This window comes from Mandrillus leucophaeus, unplaced genomic scaffold (genome assembly GCF_000951045.1).
Source record: "Mandrillus leucophaeus isolate KB7577 unplaced genomic scaffold, Mleu.le_1.0 Scaffold108, whole genome shotgun sequence".
Lineage (NCBI taxonomy): Eukaryota > Metazoa > Chordata > Mammalia > Primates > Cercopithecidae > Mandrillus > Mandrillus leucophaeus.
In genome coordinates this window covers 1,147,374-1,170,537 of record NW_012098987.1, presented here as the reverse complement: position 1 = coordinate 1,170,537, position 23,164 = coordinate 1,147,374, and the positions used below count along the sequence as shown (strand labels likewise).

General features: G+C 38.5%; 1 protein-coding gene across 4 annotated transcripts in view; it reads left to right on the top strand.

Moving 5' to 3' along the window:
* Positions 1–21,711, top strand: part of ARPP19 (cAMP-regulated phosphoprotein, 19kDa) — a 22,251-nt gene extending 540 nt beyond the window's left edge. For 2 of the 4 annotated variants that reach the window (XM_011986384.1, XM_011986388.1), the window contains exons 2-3: positions 11,658–11,780; positions 16,805–21,711. In XM_011986384.1, coding sequence (XP_011841774.1) covers positions 11,661–11,780; positions 16,805–16,975 — 291 coding nt within the window. In that variant the 5' untranslated portion in view covers positions 11,658–11,660 and the 3' untranslated portion in view covers positions 16,976–21,711. Of the gene's footprint in view, positions 449–4,654; positions 4,712–11,657; positions 11,781–16,804 lie in introns of all 4 variants that reach the window. The other 2 variants (XM_011986393.1, XM_011986375.1) reach the window with 2 other exon arrangements.
* The last annotated feature ends 1,453 nt before the right edge of the window (positions 21,712–23,164 follow it).

Genomic DNA, 23,164 nt, shown 5'->3' with positions numbered 1-23,164 from the left:
GCCGAGGCTCCTGCGCCCCACCTTTGGCTTCCCGCAGTCACTGGCTGGCTGGTGCGCCGACGAACTGGGAGTTCCAGCGTGCCCCGCGTTTACTCCGAATCGTGCCTTTTCTAACACCTCCGTGGGTCGCGGTGTTCCTCAGTCACTTACATTTACGCGAGCGCCCGGGACGCAGTCTGGGCGTAGAGCCTAAAGTTTTTTTGTGAGCGTCAGTTTGCTTAGGAAGTTTGATTTTTTTCTCTGAAGAACTCTCCAACTACTTGTATTGTAAGCGTGCGGTTTACGCTAAAGGCAGCCTCGTGTGCGGGCCGCGATGTGGGCCGGGCTTGGTATTTCAGGGCCAACCCTTGTAACCATGGTCAGTGGGTACAGTCCGCCTTCAGTGCCTTCACCTGTAAAGGCGGAATCCTGGTGCTTGCCTCCCACGGCGGGGCGAGGCCTAGAGGAGGTGAGTCACCTGCAGTGTTCAGCGCAGTCTGTGCTGGAAAAGGTTGCAGTCAATGGGACTCGGATATGGTACTCGACTAAAAATCGAAAGGGTGGAATTTTAAAATTTTACTCACGAAATTAATCAGGGTTTTATTGGAAACTTAGGAATATTTTTTAAACGCACTTGTGTCTTCCTGATGTAGGGGAATAGGCCAGGAGTGTCAGTGTGGTTCAAATTATGAATATCAAGACTTTCTATTTATCTAGGCTAGTGTTTGTCTCTCCCATTGTAATTATTTCCACCGCCCTGCTCTCCTAGGTAGGTGTGACTGGCCGAGAAGTGAGAAAGGGCCGAGGTATCCTGTTTCCTAAATTGTTTATCAACAATTTTTCTTACAAATCAGGTTGTGTTGTCGTTAAACACGATTTTGGTCTACTGCTTGACCTTCGTGCGGGTTTCTGCTTAATGTTGCGCTTATGTCCTAATTAAGTTGGGAATTGGATTAGTGTTCTAAGGCCATTCCATATGTTCTTAAAATTGTGTTAACTTCTCTTGAGTTGGGGGCTTCTGTTAGGATGTTAAAGTAATTGAAAAGCGAGAAAATAACATATAGCATAGGTAAAAGTCCAAGTGACCACATGATTTGAGAATATCCAGTGAAAATAGATATTTTTACACATTACCAAAAAAATGAATTTGGGGGGCAAAAAATACAAATGTTAAAGATTGCAATCTTAAAAGGAGTATCAAGTATCACCTGCTTATTGTAAAAATACTTGTTGTGTTCATTATTGCTTGAAATTTAGGAACCCTAAAAAACAAGTCCCTCTCAGTGGTGTTTTACCTTAAACACTGACATCAAACTTAGCATTAACTTCTGGTGCACAGTAGTGTGCTGTGTAATTTTCTTTGATAAGTTCTGTTAGTGTGTTGCCAAGTATGCAGTGTTGATTTCTAGAGTGTAAATACTTTTACTTGGAAAAGCCTAATGTATCTTTTAACAATACTAAGGGTAGCTTGAACGTTTTCTCTTATTGATTGTCTACATTAAACATTTATTTAAGGTGCTTTGGTTTTAGCTGCTGTCATTAAAATCAACCAAAGTGTGTTAGGAATATAATGTTCCTTCTTAAATTCAGGATTGACTGTAAATGCTAAGTGCCTGTGGCATGGATAGTGTTCCTAACCATGAAGAAAATGTGCACAGTCACTTCTGTGTTCCTGTGGGCCAAATCACCTGTTTCTTCTATTTGGAAGATCAGTTCGATGACCTAAAAAATTGAGTTATTGTCTGTGTACCCAATTGACCTTCCACTTAAAGCCAAAGTATTCAGCTAAAAATACCTTTATAGTTTACTGGTAGGTTGCCTATTGCCTATTGCCTCTAAAGAATTAAGGTAGATAGCTGGGCCTTGCGTGGAGTAAAAGCTAAGTCACTTTCTCTATCTTGAGTGGTGTGTGCTCCCTTGGTAAGAGAAGAAAACCAGATAGATTCCTATCTTGTGTTAGGATACAATTAAATATGTACAAACATAAAAAATAAGTATAAACTCTTATCTCTTAACTTGTGTACCACTCTAAAACTAAAACAGCCAGGCGTGGTGGCTCTTGCCTATAATTCTGGCACTTTCGGAGGCTGAGGCAGGAGGATTGCTTGATGCCAGGAGTTTGAGACCAGCCTGGTCAACAGAGTAAGATTCTGTCTCTATAAAAAATAAAAATAGGACCGGCCCGGTGGCTCACGCCTGTAATCCCAACACTTTGGGAGGCCGAGAGGGGCGGATTACAAGGTCAGGAGATTGAGACCATCCTGGCTAACACGGTGAAACCCCATCTCTATTAAAAATACAAAAATTAGCTGGTCGTGGTGGCGGGCGCCTGTAATCCCAGCTACTCGGGAGGCTGAGGCAGGAGGATGGCGTGAACCCGGGTGGCGGTGTTTGCAGTGAGCCGAGATCGCGCCACTGCACTCCAGCCTGGGCGACAGAGCGAGACTCTGTCTCAAAAAAAAAAAAAATTAATTAAATTAAATTAAAAATAAAAATAAAAATTAGCCAGGTGTGGTGGCATGCCTGTAGTCCCAGCTACTGGGGAGGCTGAGGTGCAAGGATCACTTGAGACTAGGAGTTCGAGGCTACAGTGAGCTGCTTTAAAAATATTTTTTAAAAATTTAAAAGGCCTGTGCTGTGGCCCACACCTGTCATCCCAGCTACTCCGAAGACTGAGGCACAAGAATTGCTTGAACCCAGGAGGCAGAGGTTGAAGTGAGTTGAGATCATACCACTGTACTCCAGCCTGTGCAACAGAACAAGATTCTGTGTCAATAAATAAATAAAATAAAATTTGGCCAGGCACGGTGACTCACACCTGTAATCTCAGCACTTTGGGAGGCCGAGGCTGGCGGATCATGAGGTCAGGAGTTCAAGAACAGCCTGGCCAATATGGTAAAACCCCATCTCTACTAAAAAATACAAAAATTATCCAGGTGTGGTGGCGCACACCTGTAGTTCCAGCTACTCTGGAGGCTGAGGCAGGAGAATGGCTTGAACCTGGAAGGTGGAGGTTGCAGTGAGTGGAGATTGTGCCACTGCACTCCAGCCTGGGCGACAGAGTGAGACTCTGTCTCAAAAAAATAAAATAAAATTTAAAACAGATTAAATACAAGCAAAGCCAGTCTAAATTTTTGATTGTGTGCTTGGTATTTTGCTGAAATTAAATTTCCAATGTATTTGGAACATGACAGCAATTGTTAAAAGTTAAGGGATTTTTTGAATTTGTCAAGTAAACACTCCCCTAGGCCATGTGGTGGCTCAGTTCCCCCTTTAAGAGTAAGCTATGAGGTCACTGAGTTTCCAGAGTCATAGATACAATCACATTTTAAGTTCAGCTCTATCCTTGTCTCATTTTCTTGGACAGTTGGAGTAACCTACTGGGTCTTGGTGCAAGAAAGCTCAGATGCAGAACCCACATAGCACTATTTAGATGCAACATGGTGATTCAGATGCCGCAGAATATGCTTATATTTGTGTTTAAGATAACCACTGAAGTGAAAACAGACATTTAGAAGTTTTGAGCACAGAGCTCATGAATCTGTCAACAGTAAGCTAAGGCATGTGTACTAGTCCTGGAGGGGAGAAGAGGCAAGTGGGAACTTAAAACAGATAATTCTGGCCCTGCAAGGTGGCTCGTGCCTGTAGTCCCAGCACTTTGGGAGGCCAAGGTGGGAAGATCGCTTGAGGCCAGGAGTTTGAGACCAGCCTGGGCAACATAGAAAAACCCCATCTCTAAAATATAATAATATATCTACACCTGTAGTCCCACCTACTCCAGAGGCTGAGGGGAGGATCATTTGACCTCCGGGAGGTCAAAACCACAGTGAGCTTTGATGGCGCCACTGGGTGACCAAGGGAGACCCTGTCTAAAAAAAAAAAAAAAGATGGTAATTTTAATTGCACTGTGAGCAGCTTTTGCTTAGGGACCCTGGTTTGTATATCTGCTCTCTCACAGCACTCAACATTGTGCTTGACATTATTTACAAAATGGTTGAATGGATTTTTCTCAGAACTTTTCTGTTGAAACCTTTGCCGATGTACTATTTCAAAACAAATGACAATGCTAGTACCACAGAGAAGAATAGACCATGGTAAGATGAAAACCTTAGCTTAGACCCACTTAAGATCTCTTGAACGAAACTACAGGGATGTGTGTATATATTTTTTCATTTGTGTTGTGGCCTTAATTTTTTTTTTTTAAGATCTCAATAGCAGGTTTTCTAGAGGTTGTAAGACTCACCAAACTAACATGTCTTGGAAAGGATACCTACAGTAAAGCTGTCAATGAAATTGTCAGGTAAAAGATACAGGTTGGTGCCTTTATGAGTGGTAGAAGAGGAAAAGAACCTTTATCTAAATTATTTTAATATATCAACTATAAAGAGATATAAATTGTTTTCCGATGCTTCCAGTATTTTAAAAATAGGAGTTCATATTGGTATTTTCAGGGGCTCTTTTGACACTACTTTTGGTTACCTAAAGGCTCAAGAATATTTTTGTTATGTTTGAGACAGGGTCTTGCTCTGTCACCCAGGCTGGAGTGCAGTGGCACAATGATAGCATATTGCAGCCTTGAACTCCTGGGCTCACCTAGCCTCCTACCTCAGCCTCTGAGTAGCTGGGGCTGCAGGTGTGAGCCACCGCCACATCCATGTTTTCTGTTTCTATTCAGAGTGAACACAGCATGCACCCTTGGTCTTTGCAACTATCGATTCCTAACAATCTGGAGGTAAACGTCAGAAAAGTTTTTAAATGTTTCTCTTAGCTGTCTTAGCAGTTTGCTACACAGCAGTTTGTTAGGATTGCTTCTTTTGTTTGTGCAAGACTTTAATACTTAACAACTTCTAATCTTGAAGCTGTGTTTTACTATAACATAAAATATTAAAGATGAACTGATGGTGAAATCCTCAAGTGTGGAGAAAGTTTCTTAGCTTTATAGCTTTATGGAAACAAGTACATTGTACTTTTTCATTCAGATGAATGAACTTTTATTGAACATTCATTAAATGCTAGACACTGGGCAAGCAAGGACTTAATAGAATGACAACAGTAATTTTCCATAGAGCTTGATACGGTATTGGTACCTTCCTGGCAATATCCCAAAGGATTTGTTGGCTTTCATTAATCCTTTCAGTTATTCATCAATCAGTGCATCGGTGAACATACTGCTGAGCAGATAGAGGAGAATTTGCTTAGAGTGATCAGATTTTTATTGCTGGTGTTGCTGTATAACTCTCCTCTGCCGAAGGCTGAAAAGTAGTATCAGTCATTGAGACATAATTATGCTCAGTGTATAATGGACTACAAAATAATCCTTAGTTATTTGAATGTCCTTTTTACGTGTATGTATTTATAACTTATACCCCACCTATTCACAGAAAGAATTTCTGATGTATTTCAGTTGTACGTTTCAGAAAAATGCACATGCCAAGACAATAACTATTATTAAAAATACTGTCCTTAAGGTTTTAGTTTTTGTTTTGGATACATCGTATACATGTATCTGTGTGTAAACATATATCTGTGTTACCATATCCTGGGGTTCCTCTCCCAACTTGTAGACAATAGCCAGAAGTTCAGAATTCTGCCTTCTCCGGACCCCATTATCAATTTAGAAGCTACTTACCTAAGTAAATCCACTTACATTACAGCATCTATTTTTAAAATGTAGTAAAATTGCTGTGTAACACAAAGGCTTCTTGGAGACTAAAACTTCAAAACCAGATTTGAATTATAAAAAATACTTCTTCACGGTGGCTCACACCTGTAATCCCAGCACTTTGGGAGGCGGAGGCAGGTGGATCACGAGGTCAGGAGTTCAAGACCAGCCTGGGCGAGATGATGAAACCCCATCTGTACTAAAAATACAAAAATTAGCCAGGCACGGTGGTGGGTACCTGTAATCCCAGCTACTTGGGAGGCTGAGGCAGGAGAATTGGCTGAGGCAGGAGAATCGCTTGAACTCGACACGGGGAGGGGTGGAGGTTGCAGTGAGCCAAGATCATGCTACCACCACACTCCAGCCTGGGCAGCAGAGTGAGACTCTGTCTTAAAAAAAAAAAAAACAACAAAAAGAAAACTTCTTAAGCTTGTCATCCCCACCCCCTTTATTGGCCCTTTCTCTTGTATCTTTTTCATTAATTTCTGCTTTTTATTTCTCCATTTTCTTTGGGCTCCTTTCTTTGTCTAACTTCTTAAATTGGATGCGTAGCTCATTGAGATTTAGCTTTCTTCTCTGATATAAGCCCTTGAGGGATACTTGCTATATCCCACAAGTTTTGGTTTGTGTAGGGTTTTGTTTGTTTGTTTTTAAAGAAACAGGGTCTCGCTCTGTCTCCCAGGGTAGGTTTAAGTGACCCTCCCACCTCAGCCTCCCAAGCAGCCAGGACTATAGGCATATAAGCATCTACTACGACACCTGCCTAATTAAAAAATTTTTTTTGTAAAGGCCAAGATCTTACTGTGTTGCCAGGTAGGTCTAGAACTCCTATTTTTAAAAATACTCATGCTTTCTTTTTTAACCAGGAGTTATTTAGAAGTATGTTTTTAATTTCTAAATATTAGAGATTTATAATTTTTTTATTGTTACTGACTTTAATGAATTGCAGTCATAGATGGTGGTCTGGAAGAAAATAGTTAAGATTTGCTTTATGGCCTAGTATAAGTCAGTTTTTCCATTTGTGCTTGTGGAAGAATATGCATTCCCTAATTGTTAGGTGTAAAATTAAAATCAAGTATCTAAACTACTTTATCTTTTATAGCTATCAATAAGTAAGGAGGGTGTGTTGAATTCCATAGTGTCAGTTACTCCCTATAGTTCTGTCAATTTTTGCTTTATATATTTTCAGGCCATTTTATTAGTGGCACAGTCCAGCACAGTGGCTCACGCCTGCAGTCCCAGCACTTTGGGAGGCCAAGGCAGGAGGATTGCTTGAGGCCAGGAGTTCTAGACTAGCCTGGGCAACATAGTGAGACCATGTATCTTAAAAAAAAAAAAAAAAGAAAGAAAATGTAGGTGCACTGCGCTAGCTCTGTTTTGGTAAGGATTTGCCTGGTATGTCACCACCATCACCTACCCCTCAGTCTTTTTTACTTTCAACCTATGTCCTTGTTTAGATTTTTTTTTAATGTGTGCTCCACAAGTGGTTAGATTTTTTTTTTTTTCCTGTAATTCAGCTACTGGATTTAAATGGACAGTTTATTGCTTCAGTATGGTTATCGTGGTTATTCACATATTGGGATTTGTTTCTCCTTACCTTTGGCTTCTTTTTGGTATTTAAATTTTTTTTAACTTTTCTTCCTTTCTTGCTCTCCCCAACACTCCTTTTTATTTCTGCTACTTAATTGGTTCTCGTTCAAGTTTTTCTTGCATTCTTAACTAAACAAGATGTAAAAATTAAGATTATAAGCCCTATTCTAAATTATACAGGACCATAGAACACTTAAACTAAAAATATGGTACTGTTATAAAGTATTTTTTTTCCTTTTTTACCTCTACATGATAAAGACATTAAAATTACAATATTGACATCAGTATATGTATATATATACCAATTTCTTTCTTTAGTAATAGTCATTTCTGTCCTTTATCCCTAACATCCTAACCTGTTTAACCCAAAGTTTGACTAGTTTATGATTTAATCTTTTTGTGATTCTTTTTGGAAAAAATAAGCAAGTAACTATTTGCTTATCTCCCCTTTGTTTTCATTCTAGCTTAAGTAAATGTTTAGGAATTCCCTTGAGGTCCAGAAACATGGAGTCCCATCAAATTATATTCTATTTTGCATTTTTGAACATGACTGGATGGATAAATCACTTATTTTACCTGCTTTTATCAGTGTCCTGTTGGGAGACAGGAGCAGAAACCACTTTGCATGTTTTAAAAAGGAAGGAATATGATTTTTAGGGAATAAGGTTACACATTATTAGAAGGAATAGAGGAACAAAAGAGAGGAAGATGATGTTTCCAGAGGTAAGGATTACAGAAAGCCTTTGACCCTGCAAGGATGAGTACTGTTCAGAGTCCATGATCGTCTGCTCCCATTGTCATGTAGCTGCTACTAGAGCCCCTGTTTATCTGCGATATGTCCCTCTGTAGGAGCTCACAGGGGCGACTGCTGTCTGCTATTGGTGGTGGCATCACCAGGAGCAGAATGGATTCTTTCTTCTCTCATGCCTTTTAATCTGGCATAGATGCCATTGACAGAACCTAACAGAAACTCAGTAACTGTCAGAATATTAATGCATGTCCAAGCACTTGAACTAACTTATCATTAAGGTCCTAGAACTACCTACCTCTGTAGAATGTTTCTGTAGGATTCATGAAAAGTATTGTGGATGTCTTAATGGTGTTTACCACATCAAAAAATCTAGACTAGGTCATCTTTTCCCCTTTTGGTGTTAAATCCAACTGAAATTCTGAATCCAGTTAGGAAGTTGCAGCTAGCAGGGGCTTTCAATTGTGCTATGTATTTGGCAAGAATGTTCAAGAAGACATACTATAAATTCATTCTAAATATAAATGATATTTGCAGCTCATAGATGCTGTTTTGCCCAAAACATTTTTTAATTTAATTGAGCATGCTTAATATGATAAATCAATGTATTCCTTATTAAGAAAACAAGGGAATGCAGCTGGACCCAGTGGCTTGCGCCTGTGATCCAGCACTTTGGGAGGCCAAGGCGGGCAGATCAGCTGGGGTCAGGAGTTCAAGATCAGCCTGGCCAACATGGCAAAAAAAAAAAAAAAGAGAAAATAAGAGAATGCCAGGATTGTGTACAAGGTATTTTCCTTTATATGTCAAATGGAGGAAACCTGCAGAAACACTGGAAACTAGAGTAAATTGCTACCTACATACAATTTTCCTTTGAAAAGTTTTTAGAAAATCAGGGAACTGTTAGACTTGGAGAACTATTTCAAATCAAAGGAAGAAGTGGAGAGGTCTCATTTCCTAGGCTCAAGAAAGCTGAATTTTTATTGGAAATGTAGGATTCCAGTAACACCCTTAATTTGAAGGTGCAGGGACTAAAAGGTGACAATTAGCTTGGGGTCCTTTTCAGCCAATATTATTTGAAGCCAGCTGTGCAGGGAAACCCAAGAGTAGGCCTCTCCTCCCACATCCACTTCTGAACTGCAGCACTGAGAACACCCTGAGGCTGCAGTAGGTATCTGCAGTGAGGGCGGAGCCACAGTGAAGCTGTGCAGTGACTCAGCCCGCCTTCCTACATTAAACTTGGTAATCTTACATTTATGTTTATTTCTCTGGCTTTTGTGATGAATATGGTGTGGTCATATCTTACATGGGGTTAGGTTCTAATGTTAGTAAGGGAAAAAAAATCACATATAACTAAAATCACCCTTGACAAAATTCTAGAGAAGGCATAATCATATTGGAGACTGCCCCATCAATTCTCAGTTGAGCAGGTAGTCACTTTTATGTACAGTGTTTGAACAGATGGCTAGATGGCTAGGGTGATTCTTACGTTGAGTGCTAGCTGAGGTAATGGGCTTGTGTTGTACGGGCTGAGATTTTAAACACTACAATGATGATGTACTTATGCTCTGCAAGATACCCAACGAGAGACTAACGTGGGAATGGCAGGTTTGCATCACATACCTCACACTTTACCTCTCTAGGGCATACCCTTCTTGAATGGAATGACTGGTAGACTCACCACTACTATTTAAATTCTCTATTTCTGGCTGAGTGCACATAATTGAATGTCGTGCATGTCAAGTGAGTGAATGATGTGGCCACTGTAAAGAGATAACATAAATGGATGAATCTGCAGCATAAAAAGAGGCTCCACAGAAAACAGTATTTGAGAGCAGCAGCTTTTTTCTCAAAATTCTCCAAGACTGAAAAGAGAAGATCTAACAACAAATGAAGAAGCAGTTCAGGATGAAATACTGATAATACATAAAATGAATGAAGCTGATTATAAAACATGTATGAGAGCTGGACGTGGTGGTGCATGCCTATAATCCCAGCACATTGGGAGGCTAAGGTGAGAGGATAGCTTTGAGGCCAGGAGTTCAAAACCAGCCTGGACAATATAGCCTGACCTGTAATTTTTCCCCCTGTGGGTACAAAGGGAAGGGAAACAGGATCTTCATCTCAATTTTTTTAAATGTATGAATATAATAATATATGCCAAAATTTTATAAAGTATTTTTTTCCAATTCTTAGATAGGTCAATGGTTTGCTTTGACTATTCCTAAGTAACCTAGAAGGCTCAGGATAGGCAGATGTATGTGATTTGCTGATTTAATGTGCAGAAATGAGTCCATTACTTAGAAAATGTGCCTTGCCAGCTGCCCGGTTTGTCTATCTCAGGACAGCTCGCTCTTTCTCTCTCTCTCTCTCTCTCTCTCTCTCTCTCTCTCCCCCCCCCCTTTTTTTTTTTTTTTTTTTTTTTTTTTTTTTTACCTTTCCTGTTTTGTTTTGAGACAGGGTCTCACTGTCACCCAGGCTAGAGTGCAGTGGTGTGATCATGACTCACTGCAGCCTCAACCTCCCGGGCTTAAGCAGTCATTTTGCCTCAGCCTTTTGAGTAGCTGGGACCACAGACACATACCAATGGCCTGGCTAATTTTTAAACTTTTCTACAAAGATTGGGTTTTGTCCATATTGCAGGCTGGTCTTGAACTACTGGCCTCAAGCGATCCGCCCACGGCTCCCCAAGTGTTGGGATCACAGGAGTGAGCCACCGTGCCCAGCCTGTTTTTCTTGATTCATTCTTCTGCAGTACTTGCCATGAAGTAATAAACACTCCTTCCCTATAAAATATAGCACTTTGAAAGAAAGCAGAATAAATCAAAACTGTTGTTCAAAGTGAATAGACTGAAGAATTGATAGTTCTGACAGGAAACAGGTTTTTGATATATTAAAGAATAGGATGTTTGACATGAACAGAGTTTGTCATTTTAAACATGGGGGAGAGTTAGGCAGTGATATACATAGATGTGAGGATTGACAAAAACTGATGTTTCTCTTCTTTAAAAATATCAGGATGGGCCAGGCATGGTGGATCATGCCTGTAATCCTATGACTTTGGGAGGTCGAGGCAGGATTGTTTGAGCCCAGGAGTTCAAGACCAGCCTAGGCAATATAGCAAGACCCCATCTCTATTATTTAAAATAATAAAAATATTAAAAATTTATTATAAAAAGAAACAAATCAGAATCATCTGTATTCAAGAAAAATGTACTGATGAGTAGGCTGCTGTTAATTTTTAGTAAAGAATCTCAGTAACTTCAAATCATATATAATTTTAGATAAATAGAAAAAAATCCTGTATATTTTAACAGTATTAGGATGATTCTCTAAATATAGGCAAAGAACTGAAGAGTTCCATAGAAGGTGACTAACTATAAATGTATTATACATGACTGGAAAAGTAATGGCAAGCAAGACTTCAGAGCTGAGCTATCTTGATATTTTTATCCAGTGTGTGGGGTGTTACACATGCATCACAGCTATAATAGAGCTATCACATGGATCTTCTGAAAAACAAGATAGAGATGTTTTAAAGGCTTCTGGGTTTGATTTCTTAGTCAGAAGCTGTGGTACTTGGCATTTAACAACTAGAATTCAGAATCCAGATTTTTAAAGGTGAATTATTTTAAATAACTGAGTTGTAATAGAGAAGTAATTTATTTGAAATTATTTTAGGAAATGGAAGATAAAGTGACTAGTCCAGAGAAAGCAGAAGAAGCAAAATTAAAAGCAAGATATCCTCATCTGGGACAAAAGCCTGGAGGTTCAGATTTCTTAAGGAAACGTTTGCAGAAAGGGGTAAGTTCTCATGGGTAATTTCCAAATACTTAAGCCCTACGAACTCAGTATGCTGACAGATTGTGAAATGAATATCTGTGCATATAGCGTTGTACTTTATCAGGTATGTACATGTATGTATATGTATCTGTAATGGGTTTTTCCAGTATTTTGCAGTTTATAAATAAGCATTATGAGAATGTACCACTCTTTAGCATTTTTAATAATAAACTATTTAAAGCATGTAGAAATAGTGCAGATATAACAGAACCCATGTACCCCTTCCCAGATTTAATGTTTATATTTTGCCATGTTGGTTTCAGTTTTATCTTTCTTAAGAAAGAAAATGTTGTAGATATAGTTGAAACCCGCCCTATATGTAAATATGAGCCCTTTCCCTTATCTCTCCAAAAGCAACCACTATCCAGAAGCTGGTGTTTATCCTTCTGTCCATATTTTGAAATTTACATCTTTTTTGCAGATGATTCCCACACAACATTCAAAAGCTTAAAATACTTATTTGGATGAAATGATCACTTATAAAAGCACAGCTGTTTCCTTTATGTAATATGTTTCACAGTCAGATTTACTCTAATACAATTTAAACAATTTCGTTTTCATAGTTCAAATTACTGAAGATATTATTTTCAAATTCTTGCCATGTTTTTTGTGAGGTAGATACCATTTTTTCTCAATAACGAGATTGAGATAATGTTGACCTGTTTGTTCCCTAAGAGTATTGTCCTGTGACCCCTTCCTTTGCCATAAAAAATTAGTTCCATCTTCAGCTTAAGCATATTCAAATTATTTACTATACAGGGAAAGATGAAATATTACTTATGGAAGAGAATTGTTGAATGAGATGCTAAATCATGTTTCTCCTTAAATACATTCATATACTGGTATTGGCTGCTTGCTTAAAAAACGTGTGTGTGTATTAGCTCTAGTTACATATGGATTGTTTTAAAGTGGCAAAAAATAGAATGGTATTTTTAATCTTACATAAAAGAATAACATTCAGAGCTTTGAAATAGTAGGATGACAAGAAATAATTACACCAAATTTATAAAGATGTAAAACTCCTGTACCATGAAATATATAATCAAGTAGGGAAGTTATTATGAAAATGATAGTTAATATCTAAAATACATACAAAAACTTTTAAATATGCAAAAGGGAACTTTTAAGTATACAAGAAAAACACTTAAGGTGCTCCTGGATAAAGGATTTTAACAGGAAATACAATAAACAGAAAAATGTTTATACATTATAGAAAATCAGTGAAATGCAAATTACATTATAGTATTTATATAACTAAATTATAAAAATGTTTAAAATAATACCTGTTGCTAAGGTTGAAGTTGAATGAAACTAATACGCTCTTTGTTGTGTTTAAACATTAAAAATTATTACTCGTTTCAGAACGGGGTATGGATTAAGGTTTATAAAAATGTTCTTCAAATCAATAATGTCTTATTAAATCTAAGGGTATAATTCAGTACAAGGAAAAAGTCTTCCAACTTGGAAGATCCTCTATAACTATAATTAGTAGCAGCACCCCACTATTCAACAGCAGAGAGATGATTAAATAAGTTGAAGTCAGTAAAGTAGAGTATTATGTGGTTATTTTAGAACATAAAGATCATAATGTATGGGATAAATAGAAAAAGTAGAATGACAGCTGTGTTTTTAGTTATGAGATAAATTAATCTTTGGCTATTAAATTATTTTGACTTGATTATTAATGTTTAGGAAGTGTTTTCTTTGCTCATCTCCAGCATAACCTTGACTAATAGGCTTTCTTCCAATATTTGGGCAGTTGTCATTTTAATTTTTCTCTAGCTTCAATTATTTATTACTTTTTAAGTATCTTTAAGTCAGATTTCATATACATTGTATCTTGGAGTTGGTGTTGTAGATATAAATAGTTGAGAATGAAGAAAATGCCACTGAATCAAGAAATAAGTAGATAGAAATTGAGAAGTGAGCTCTTTAATGATTCTGTATTATAACAGAATGTCAGTGAATACGTTCTTTATATGAAGTTTTGATTTTTTTAAAACTCTGGATCACAGGTTCTGGGTTTTAATTTTCCTCTGTCACTAGTTAGCAAACTTGACAAATTACCTTAGTATCTTTAAGTAGCTTCTTAATTTGAGAAGGTTTGATTAGATATGATGATGATTATAATAGGTCTCTTCCTGTGTTGTACTCATTAATGTTATTATGAGGTTAATGTTATTATTAGGCTTTTAACAATACGACCATGTATGCATGACTACATAGATGATCAGAACTGGGAGGGATAATAGAAGCTGTGTAGCCCATTTTTACACTTTTTATTTCTTTTTGTTTTTTGTTTTGTTTTTTCATATTTGTAGGGGTTGTGAAGTCCCAAGAAAAGAGAGCATCCAGTTGTAAGAAACATGGCTTTAAAGTTGTACATTATCAGTTTAGGTGATGACTTAGTGTCAGTGTAGTTGTAAATGCCGATGTAAGTATGGCCTGTAAATTTGGGTGAGAGAAGGCTTTTATAAGATTGTCATCTAGATCATAATTAATTTTTAAATGTTTTCGTTACAAACTCATGAAATTTAGAGATTGTTAAAGACAGCTGATATGATCATCATTGTTATCTGTGGATCCCAGTTTGAGAAACATTAATTTAGTTCACTTCTCTATCTTAAAGCATTAACTTCTTTCTCTGACATCTTTGTTGTATTATTGTCTTTGCTGAATCTCTGTTTGATTATTTGCTGCCTTTTGCAGTAAACTTTTCCTTTTTAGGCAATTCTAATTGTCAAGCATTGATTTTAGTTTTATCTCTAGTCACACTAAATTTAATTCCTTTCCCCCAAACAGAGTAGCCTAATCTACAGTTAAATGAGATCCCTTGTGATGAACTTTTGCTTACTGTAAAATTACTCACTTTAGAAACTGGGTTTATTACACTGGGGGGAAATCTGCCTAAAATTTACATGTGTGTTAAATTTCTCAGTATGTACTCTTGACGAAATAAGAAATTTGGCAGGCTGCTTTGTTCTCCTCTAGAGGCTACAAAATTCAGAAGTAGCTTTTTAATATAATACAGTGCATCAGAATTCTGAGGTTTTTCTGTCTGCTTGTTTTAAAACATACAGAAGTGAAGCTGCAGAAAGCTTTAGCTAGGCCTGGTCCAGGGTTCCTTGTTACTGTTCTGTATGGTACATATACAGTAATATATTAAAGCAGTTTCTATCCTTAGGCCTTTGGGCCATAGGCCAGGTCTGGCTTATCAAAGAATGGTGGAGGAAAGCAGCCAATGAGACTTTCCTCAGGCCACTCAACAGTCTTATACTAAGCTGTGAGTTCCCAGCTATTTTGTTTTATCACATGAAATATCCCTGAAGATATTAGCATAAGATTCCATAAATATTATGTTTTTTTCCCCTTCACCCTTTGTCCAAGCCCTTGTTTCATACCTGGATTATTTCCTTGGCCAACCCAAGACTGAGATTAGAGTCCCCTTCTTTGAGCACCATATAGCACCGTTTGTACTTAAGGCAGTATTGTGATCGTTGATTTACTTGACTGTTGTCCCATCTTTGTATCTGACTCTAGCTCTCACATAGTGCCTCACGTGTAGCAGGCACTCAGTAAAGGTGGGCTCAGCATGATAGGTGTTAGTCAGAACCCAGGCAGATTTATGTTTTCACTCTGGAAGTCAAGTAGATTCGTTGTATTAAGGTTGATATTTAGCTCTCATCACAATTTGCATGTTAGTGGTAAAGGGCAACTAAAAAAGCAGTAGTCATACTTCGTGTCTCTATGTGAAAAATGGAGGAGGTATGGAGTAGGGATGTGCATTTTAAGTAGTAATTTCTAGTGAGTTTATTTCTTTCATTACTCTAATATTTATATTTTTACCTTAATTTTTGGTGAACTGCTCTAGTTCAAATAAATATGATTAAATTCTTGCAGAAACACTTGCTCTAAATGACAGAATACCAGAAACTATAAGTAATAGTTTTAATAACTGTAATTATAGGGGGGGTGAGTTTGTTTTTGAGACAGTCTTGCTCTGTCACCCAGGCTAGAGTGCAGTGGCACAATCTCAGCTCTCTGCAACCTCCGCACCCCGGCGGGTTCAAGCGATTCTCATGTCTCAGCCTCCGGAGTAGCTGGGATTACTGGCACACGCCACCACAATTGACTAATTTTTGTATTTTTAGTAGAGTCGAGGTTTCACCATGTTGGCCGGGCTGGTTTCAAACTCCTGACCTCTGACCTCAAGTGATCCACTCGCCTTGGCCTCCCAAAGTGCTGGGATAACAGGCATGAGCCACCATGCCCAGCCAAATTATGTGTTTTATTTATAAAATAATTTAAGCAAGTGTTTCAACCTGGTTGTTCCATTAATAAATGAAAGGTTTTTATTTCACTGAGTCTGGGACTTCCCAAATAGCTTAATATTATATTAGTCTTGATCGTTCTTTATTAGAACCAGAATGGTTTAAGAAAGCCTGAAGGGGGAGGTTCTTTTTTTTGTTTGTTTTTGGTTTTGGTTTTTTTTTTTTTTTTGAGACAGTCTCACTCTGTTGCCGAGGCTGGATGGAGTACAGTGGGGTAATCTCAGCTCACTGCAGCCTCCACCTCCCAGGTTCATGTGACTCTCATGCCTCAACCTCTGGAGTAGCTGGAATTACAGGTGTGTGCCACCACACCCAGCTAATTTTTGTGTTTTTTTTTTTTTTTTTTTTAAGTAGAAACGGGGTTTTTCCATATTGGCCAGGCTGGCCTGGAACTCCTGACCTCAAGTGGTTCGTCTGCCTTGGCCTCCCAAAGTGTTGGGATTTCAAGAATGAGCCACTGTGCCTGGTCTGAAGGGGGGCTTCTCAACTGTTGACTTATGCTGGAACTCAGTACAGAGACTATTTCGTCTAATTAATATTCCTGTTTAAATTTTTTTAGACCAACCTTATACTGATAGTATGGGGTTGCATCGACATCTTAAATCAGTAATTGCTAAGCTCTAATCTGAATTGTTCTTTGTTTTTTACTTATAGCAAAAATATTTTGATTCTGGGGATTACAACATGGCTAAAGCAAAAATGAAGAACAAGCAACTTCCTGCTGCAGCTCCAGATAAGACGGAGGTCACTGGTGACCACATTCCCACTCCACAGGACCTTCCTCAACGGAAACCATCCCTTGTTGCTAGCAAGCTGGCTGGCTGATTAAAAGGCTGAACTGCATGAATCTGCTAATTCCCATTATTTCTCCTTAATATGTTACTTATCTACTTTTTATTTCCTTTCATTCACTAAGTCATTTGAGACTGACAGCTTTGCAGGTAGCAGTAGTGTGTGCTGCTATTGTAGAATATACATGTGTAGAGTTTTTGATTAGTTTTAACAGTGCACTGGTGAAGAGGACATGTTAGAGCAACATAAGTAAACTACTTGAAAAAAATTGTATATATTACCTAACTCCTAGTGTAGTACTGGTTCTAACAAGTAACAAGCAAGTTTTAAAATTTTAATGTTTTGGCTTTCATTACTTCATCTTAATTATAGCTTTGTATGTTACTCTTATTTAGTATAATCTCTATTGTATTGATTTCTTCTGTATTTACCTTTTGGATTTTGTACAACAGAAGTTTAAGACCACAAGTTAGAAGAAAGGTCACATATTTCAAACACAACTAGATGGGGCTCTGAAAGATTTGTATCTCTGTGCTTGAACTTGAATGGCCTTAAACCTGTTTCAGCTTTAACAGTAGAATTTTACTTGGGCAATATTTGCCCATTCTGGTGTAACTTATGTGACTCTAGTGCTTAACAGCTGCCATTGAAGCTAATAATTCAGTTCTGTAGAGTTAGAATACCTTTTGTTGTTGAAGATGTGAATGAAGTATGCATGTGCATTGACTGTTGAATTCACTTTTGTGCCATTTTTGTAAATACAGTAGTTTTGCACAACCTCTCACAAATGTCTGTATTAATTTCACATACTTAAAAAGTAGATAATGTGCCAACCAGAAGCACAAGAGTTCCTACACAAAACTCTGTAAATCATTATAGCTTTTGTATAATGAGTAGTTTACAATCTCGGGCTTATAGAATACCAAACTGAAATCTTAGTTCAATCTGCCATAGACTTAAGCTTCTCATTTGTTACTAATATCCGTGACATTCAGTGGCCTTGTGCAAATACGATGTGTTGCTTAGGAATAGCTTTTGTCCTATGCAGAACCTTTCATTTTGATTTTTATGAAAGTTGCAATTCATGTAATTTATATGAACTTTTTAAATGTAGAAACTTTTTACTTCCGCACTCAATTTTGGAGACACTAGAGTAAAAGGCTTCAGTACTCTGCATTCCATGCCCCCTGCTACCTGTTTTTTCCCCCTTTGTTCTTTGACTCAAATGGTATTGAGCTGTTTGTTGTATATGGAAGTATAGGTGTCTAGATCCTTACTCTTTTATATAACACAATAATGGCATTTTCCTTCTAATTTCTCAGTTGTTAACCTCTCTCTCTCTTTTTTTTTTTTTTTTAAGATAGGGTCTTGCTGTGTCACCTCAGCTCTAGTGCAGTACTGCAATCATAGCTCACTGCAACCTTACTCCTAGGCTCAAGTTAACTATTCTTGATCCTGTATTATTACTAATATTCTACAATTGTTTAAATAAAAGGAACTTCATAATGAAACAGTTCGGAATACTGGCTCAAGAACCTATGTCAAAATGAGCTGAATTTTGGTAAATTATTTTAGGAATTATGACAAGCTAATTGAATTAGGCTTTTGACAATGAGAGTAATTTACATGACAGGTAAAACTCCTATTAAAAATGTTTAGATATTTGCTTCTGTAGATGTCACTTTAGTAAAATACCAATTTAGTTTTACTTGTGGCTTATCTAGTTAGTAAGACCTTAACAGACTTTATTGGGACAAGTTTACTGCTCTTGTAGGAGCTCCTCTCACAAGTAGTTGTAATGCTGTAGCATGATACTCAGGATCAGCAGCTTGAGATGTTACTGTTTTTCTCTTCGTCTTCGACTTGCAGAGAGCCTCCCCTTTTTGGATCCAGGCATCTTTTCTGAATCCTGGTTCCATCAGTATACCTGCTCTCCTATGATCCCAAATCATACTCAATGGTGCCTCGAACATAGCACCTTCGGTTAAAGGCTGCCTAGTGCTCTGAGGAAAGCTTGCTGATTATCTTCCTTGCTGATTATCTTCACCCCAAAAGGCAGAAAAGCAACACAGTCACTCCTGTGCTCATTTGTAATTGTAAAGATCAGCTATATATATATTTGTAACGAGAGCAAGTATATACTCATTATAGGATCAATTTAAGAAGTTTAAAATATCCCAGAGTAGAATTTCTATATCTAGTCTTTTGGTTTTTTCATGAATATTTGCAAGTAATTACCATTGAATTCACACATGAAAGACTAATCTGAAAGATCAGACAGACCGTGTTATTCCTGACCATGATAGAACTGCTCCTGTGGTTCGGGACAAGTAACAAAACAACTGCTTGAGTTTTGTTTGTAAAATACACTATTAATATTTGACCTACCTCAAAACGTATTGAGGATCTGTGAAATGCTAAGTGCCCAAAATAAAATATTGCTGATTGTCTTTTTATTAAAAGTAAATTTCCTCATTAAGCCAACCTGCCTTCTGTAAGTCACAGTGCTTAAATCTCAGGACTTTTCATTAGGAGAGACCTGTCGTTACGGATTTGTAGATATAATTGCTTAGCCTCCATTATTGGTGCTTGGGATAGAGAGGTTTTAGATTTTTCTGTTTTTTTGTTCTGCCTCAAAGCTCAGTTTATTGAAGACATTTGTAAGCTATTGTGTCACCACTTCAATCAAGATTTTGACTAGTGAGCTTAATTGTCCATTTCTTATTATTTCAAAGTTACAGTCTGAGAAATGGCTAATCTTATCCTGTCCTATCATAAACTGTCCTATCATAAATTAATGTTGGAATAAACTGAAGTTGATAAATACTTCATGAAAACTCAAGTCTGAAATAAATTACTTGTTTTATGTCCAATAGCTACTACATTTGATAGAACAGTTTTGAGGAACATTTCATTCTTGAACGCAACATCTGACATGGTTCTCAGCAAATTGGAATAGTAAGGATTATTGGGTTGTTTTGATGAGTGGAAGCAGCATGTTTGTAGCATACAAGTTATTCAATAATCTTGTGCTGATGACCTAAAAATATGTCTTAACCATCAAGGAAAGCCTGGTGAAGCCTTTACTTGTTACTACTTCAACAGTTGGAATTAGTTGCTCTTTTTACTTGATGAAACAAAACTATACCTCTGAATATTTATGGATACTTTTTACTAAATTAGGTTTGTGTTCTTAATCCAAATTACTAAAGTTTTATGGAAGCTGAAATGTAATACAGTAGTATCCCCTTATCTGCAAGAGATACATTCCAAGACCCCTAGTGGATGCCTGAAACCTCAGATAGTACTGAACCCTTTATCGACTATGTTTTTCAATCTGACAACCAAGGTGGCTACTAAGCGACTAAGGGGCGGGTAGTATACAGTGTGGATAAGCAGGACAAAGGGATGATTCACATCCCAGGCAGGACAGAGCAAGAGATCATGAGATTTCATCACTCGGGATGACTTGTGATTTATTTTATTCTTCTCTGAGATGGAGTCTCACTCTGTTGCCTAGGCCGGAGTGCAGTGGTGCAATCTCAGCTCACTGCAACCTCCACCTCCTGAGTTCAAGCAATTCTCCTGCCTCAGTCTCCCAAGTAGCTGGGATTACAGGCGCCTGCTACCATGCCCAGCTAATTTTTGTATTTTTAGCAGAGATGGGGTTTCACCATGTTGGCCAGGCTGGTCTTGAACTCCTGACCTCAGGTGATCCACCCGCCTCGGCCTCCCAAAGTGCTGGGATTATAGGCATGTGCCACAGTGCCCAGCCAGCTTGTGATTTAATACATGAATTGTTTATTTCTGGAATTTTCCACATATTTTTGGACCAAGGTTGCCTCGGGTAACTACAGAAAGTGAAATTGCAGATAAAGGGGATTACTGCTCCTGTGCTCTAAAATTGGTGTTTGGGTGATCAGGAGCAGGTAGCCAATGGGAAGAGCACTTCTGAGTGATACCTAAAGCAGTTTCTTTGGTGGCCTTTTCACATTCTCCAATGTTCAAGCATATTTTCCACTTTCCATTTTCTCTTTCACCTCATTTTGCCTCGCCATCCCCCATCCCTGCTTATTTCTTAAGCCCATTGATGGCACTCATTAAATTGTGTTTAGGGCTAATGAATCATTGTTCCTTAATATTGTTTTCAATATGCCACAATTTAGGACACATTTAAAATTTTCTAGAACAATAACCTAATCAATATTGACTAATTTGAGCCACATTCCCAACTCAAACTCAGCACACACTGCCAGTCTTCCCCAATATCTCCTTTCAATTCCCCACCACACCTTATAAAGTTGGAATCAAAGATATCTCATTCTGTCATTGTTAATCTAAGAATAAAAACACTGACTTGAATACAGTTTTACTAAGTTTCAACCTTCTGAGTAGGTAGGCCTCTAGGTATTCTGCAGATCACTGGTGGTCTTGATAGCTATTAATATATGTTTGTATTATGTTATTTTTCAACTAAATCGCAGTCGGAAAAAACATAATATTATGCCCTTGTATCTATTACTGCATCACTAGCACTTGTGATGCAGTCGGACACTTCGCCTATACTGAAAGGGCCAAGAGTAAATGCCTTGTTTTGTTTTTTGTTTTGTTTTTTGTTAAACATGTCTGTAGAGTTGGCAGTTAATGCTGAATTTGTCAAATAGCCCTTCCAAAATTATACTTGTATTTAAAAAATAAATGGATCTACCTAATTTCTATTGATTTAATTTGCAGTTTTGTCTTATTAAAGTGGTATGTTTTTCTGTGTATTTTTTCTGAAGTTGATCTGTCTACATTTCAGCTATTACTGTATGCAGAAAGAAACTGACTTGTAATCTTTTTTTTTTTTTTTTTTTTTTGCATTTGTAAAGGCTTTGTACTTAAGGTAGGATTAAATGTTTGCAGATTGTGAGTCTTTTTCATCTTATTTGTAAAACATTACAGAGGAGGGGCTTCAACTTGGCTGACTAGAGACATCTGGTACTCAGCTCCTCCACAGAGAGCCACAGTAGTGAGGAGATAACACCTCAGCCAGATCATTCAAGAGAGAACTCAGGAATTAAACAGAGAAAGGACAGGAAACACTTAAGGGAGGAGAGGGAAGCAAGGCAGCCTACTGGGCCAGGAACTTCTGGGGGCCTGGAAAGTTTAGAGTGACTCCCAGAAGTCCACATTCTCACCACAGACTCCTGCATCCTAGCCACAGCAAAGCCTGTAGACCCTCGCAGACCCCAAGACTAGCATAGGGAGCTGCCTGGAGACCACAAAAGATCACTGCTCCAGAGAGAGAGCTTACACTATCCCCCCACGCAAAGCCCTAAGCAGCTACAGCAAGGCACCATATTGAGAGCTTAGCCCCCACCAAACTGCATCCTGCCGAGAGGCCCTACAGCCCTTGCATCTCCACATCTCTAGAACCTCATTGATGTTCACCACCCAATAGCCACCACCACAGCTGGCTGCTCCCTACAGGGCTGAAGTGCCCAGCCATTGGCAAAGACCTTGCTGCCCCAGTAGTAGAGCTGGCATGCATTTTCGTGTGCCCCGAGGACAAACTCCACTGCCTGCGGTGGCCTGATGCAGGCTGCTGCAACCAGGGCCGATGCACGAGTGAAGCGCAGGCTCATAGTCTCCTGGGTGTGGCTGCTGCAACCGAAAACAGCCTTGCCCTCTACAGTATCAGAGCTGCAGTGTAGCCACTGCCCCGCCACCACCACCACAAGCATCCTGCTATAAGCCTGAGGATCACCCTTCCCCTGCCTGCCACAGTGAGCACCTGCACACACCACTAGGAGGCTTGAGAACAGGTCCACTCAGCCTGGCTCCACATCCTGTGTCCAAGCATGCCATTCAGGGACCTGGGGACTGCCCAGCTGAGTCCACCATTGTTGACATCTGAGGACTCCTGGGGGCCTGATGTCAGTCCTGTTGAACCTGCTGCTACCACCACAGTGGGCACCCACCTAATATGCCACCTGTGGGCCTGGGGACTGGCCCAACCCAGCCCATTGCATCAGCTGCCAACACCAGCTCATGATATGCAAAACAACCAGAAATAATAAAATCACAGAAATAAGCCCTCATGTATAATAATATTGTAAATGGATTACAGCTTTCCAGTTAAGAGGTAAAGTGGCTGAATGGATTCAAAATCATGACCCAACTATATGCTACCTACAGGAAACTCATCTCACTTGTAATGACACATACAAGACTGAAAGT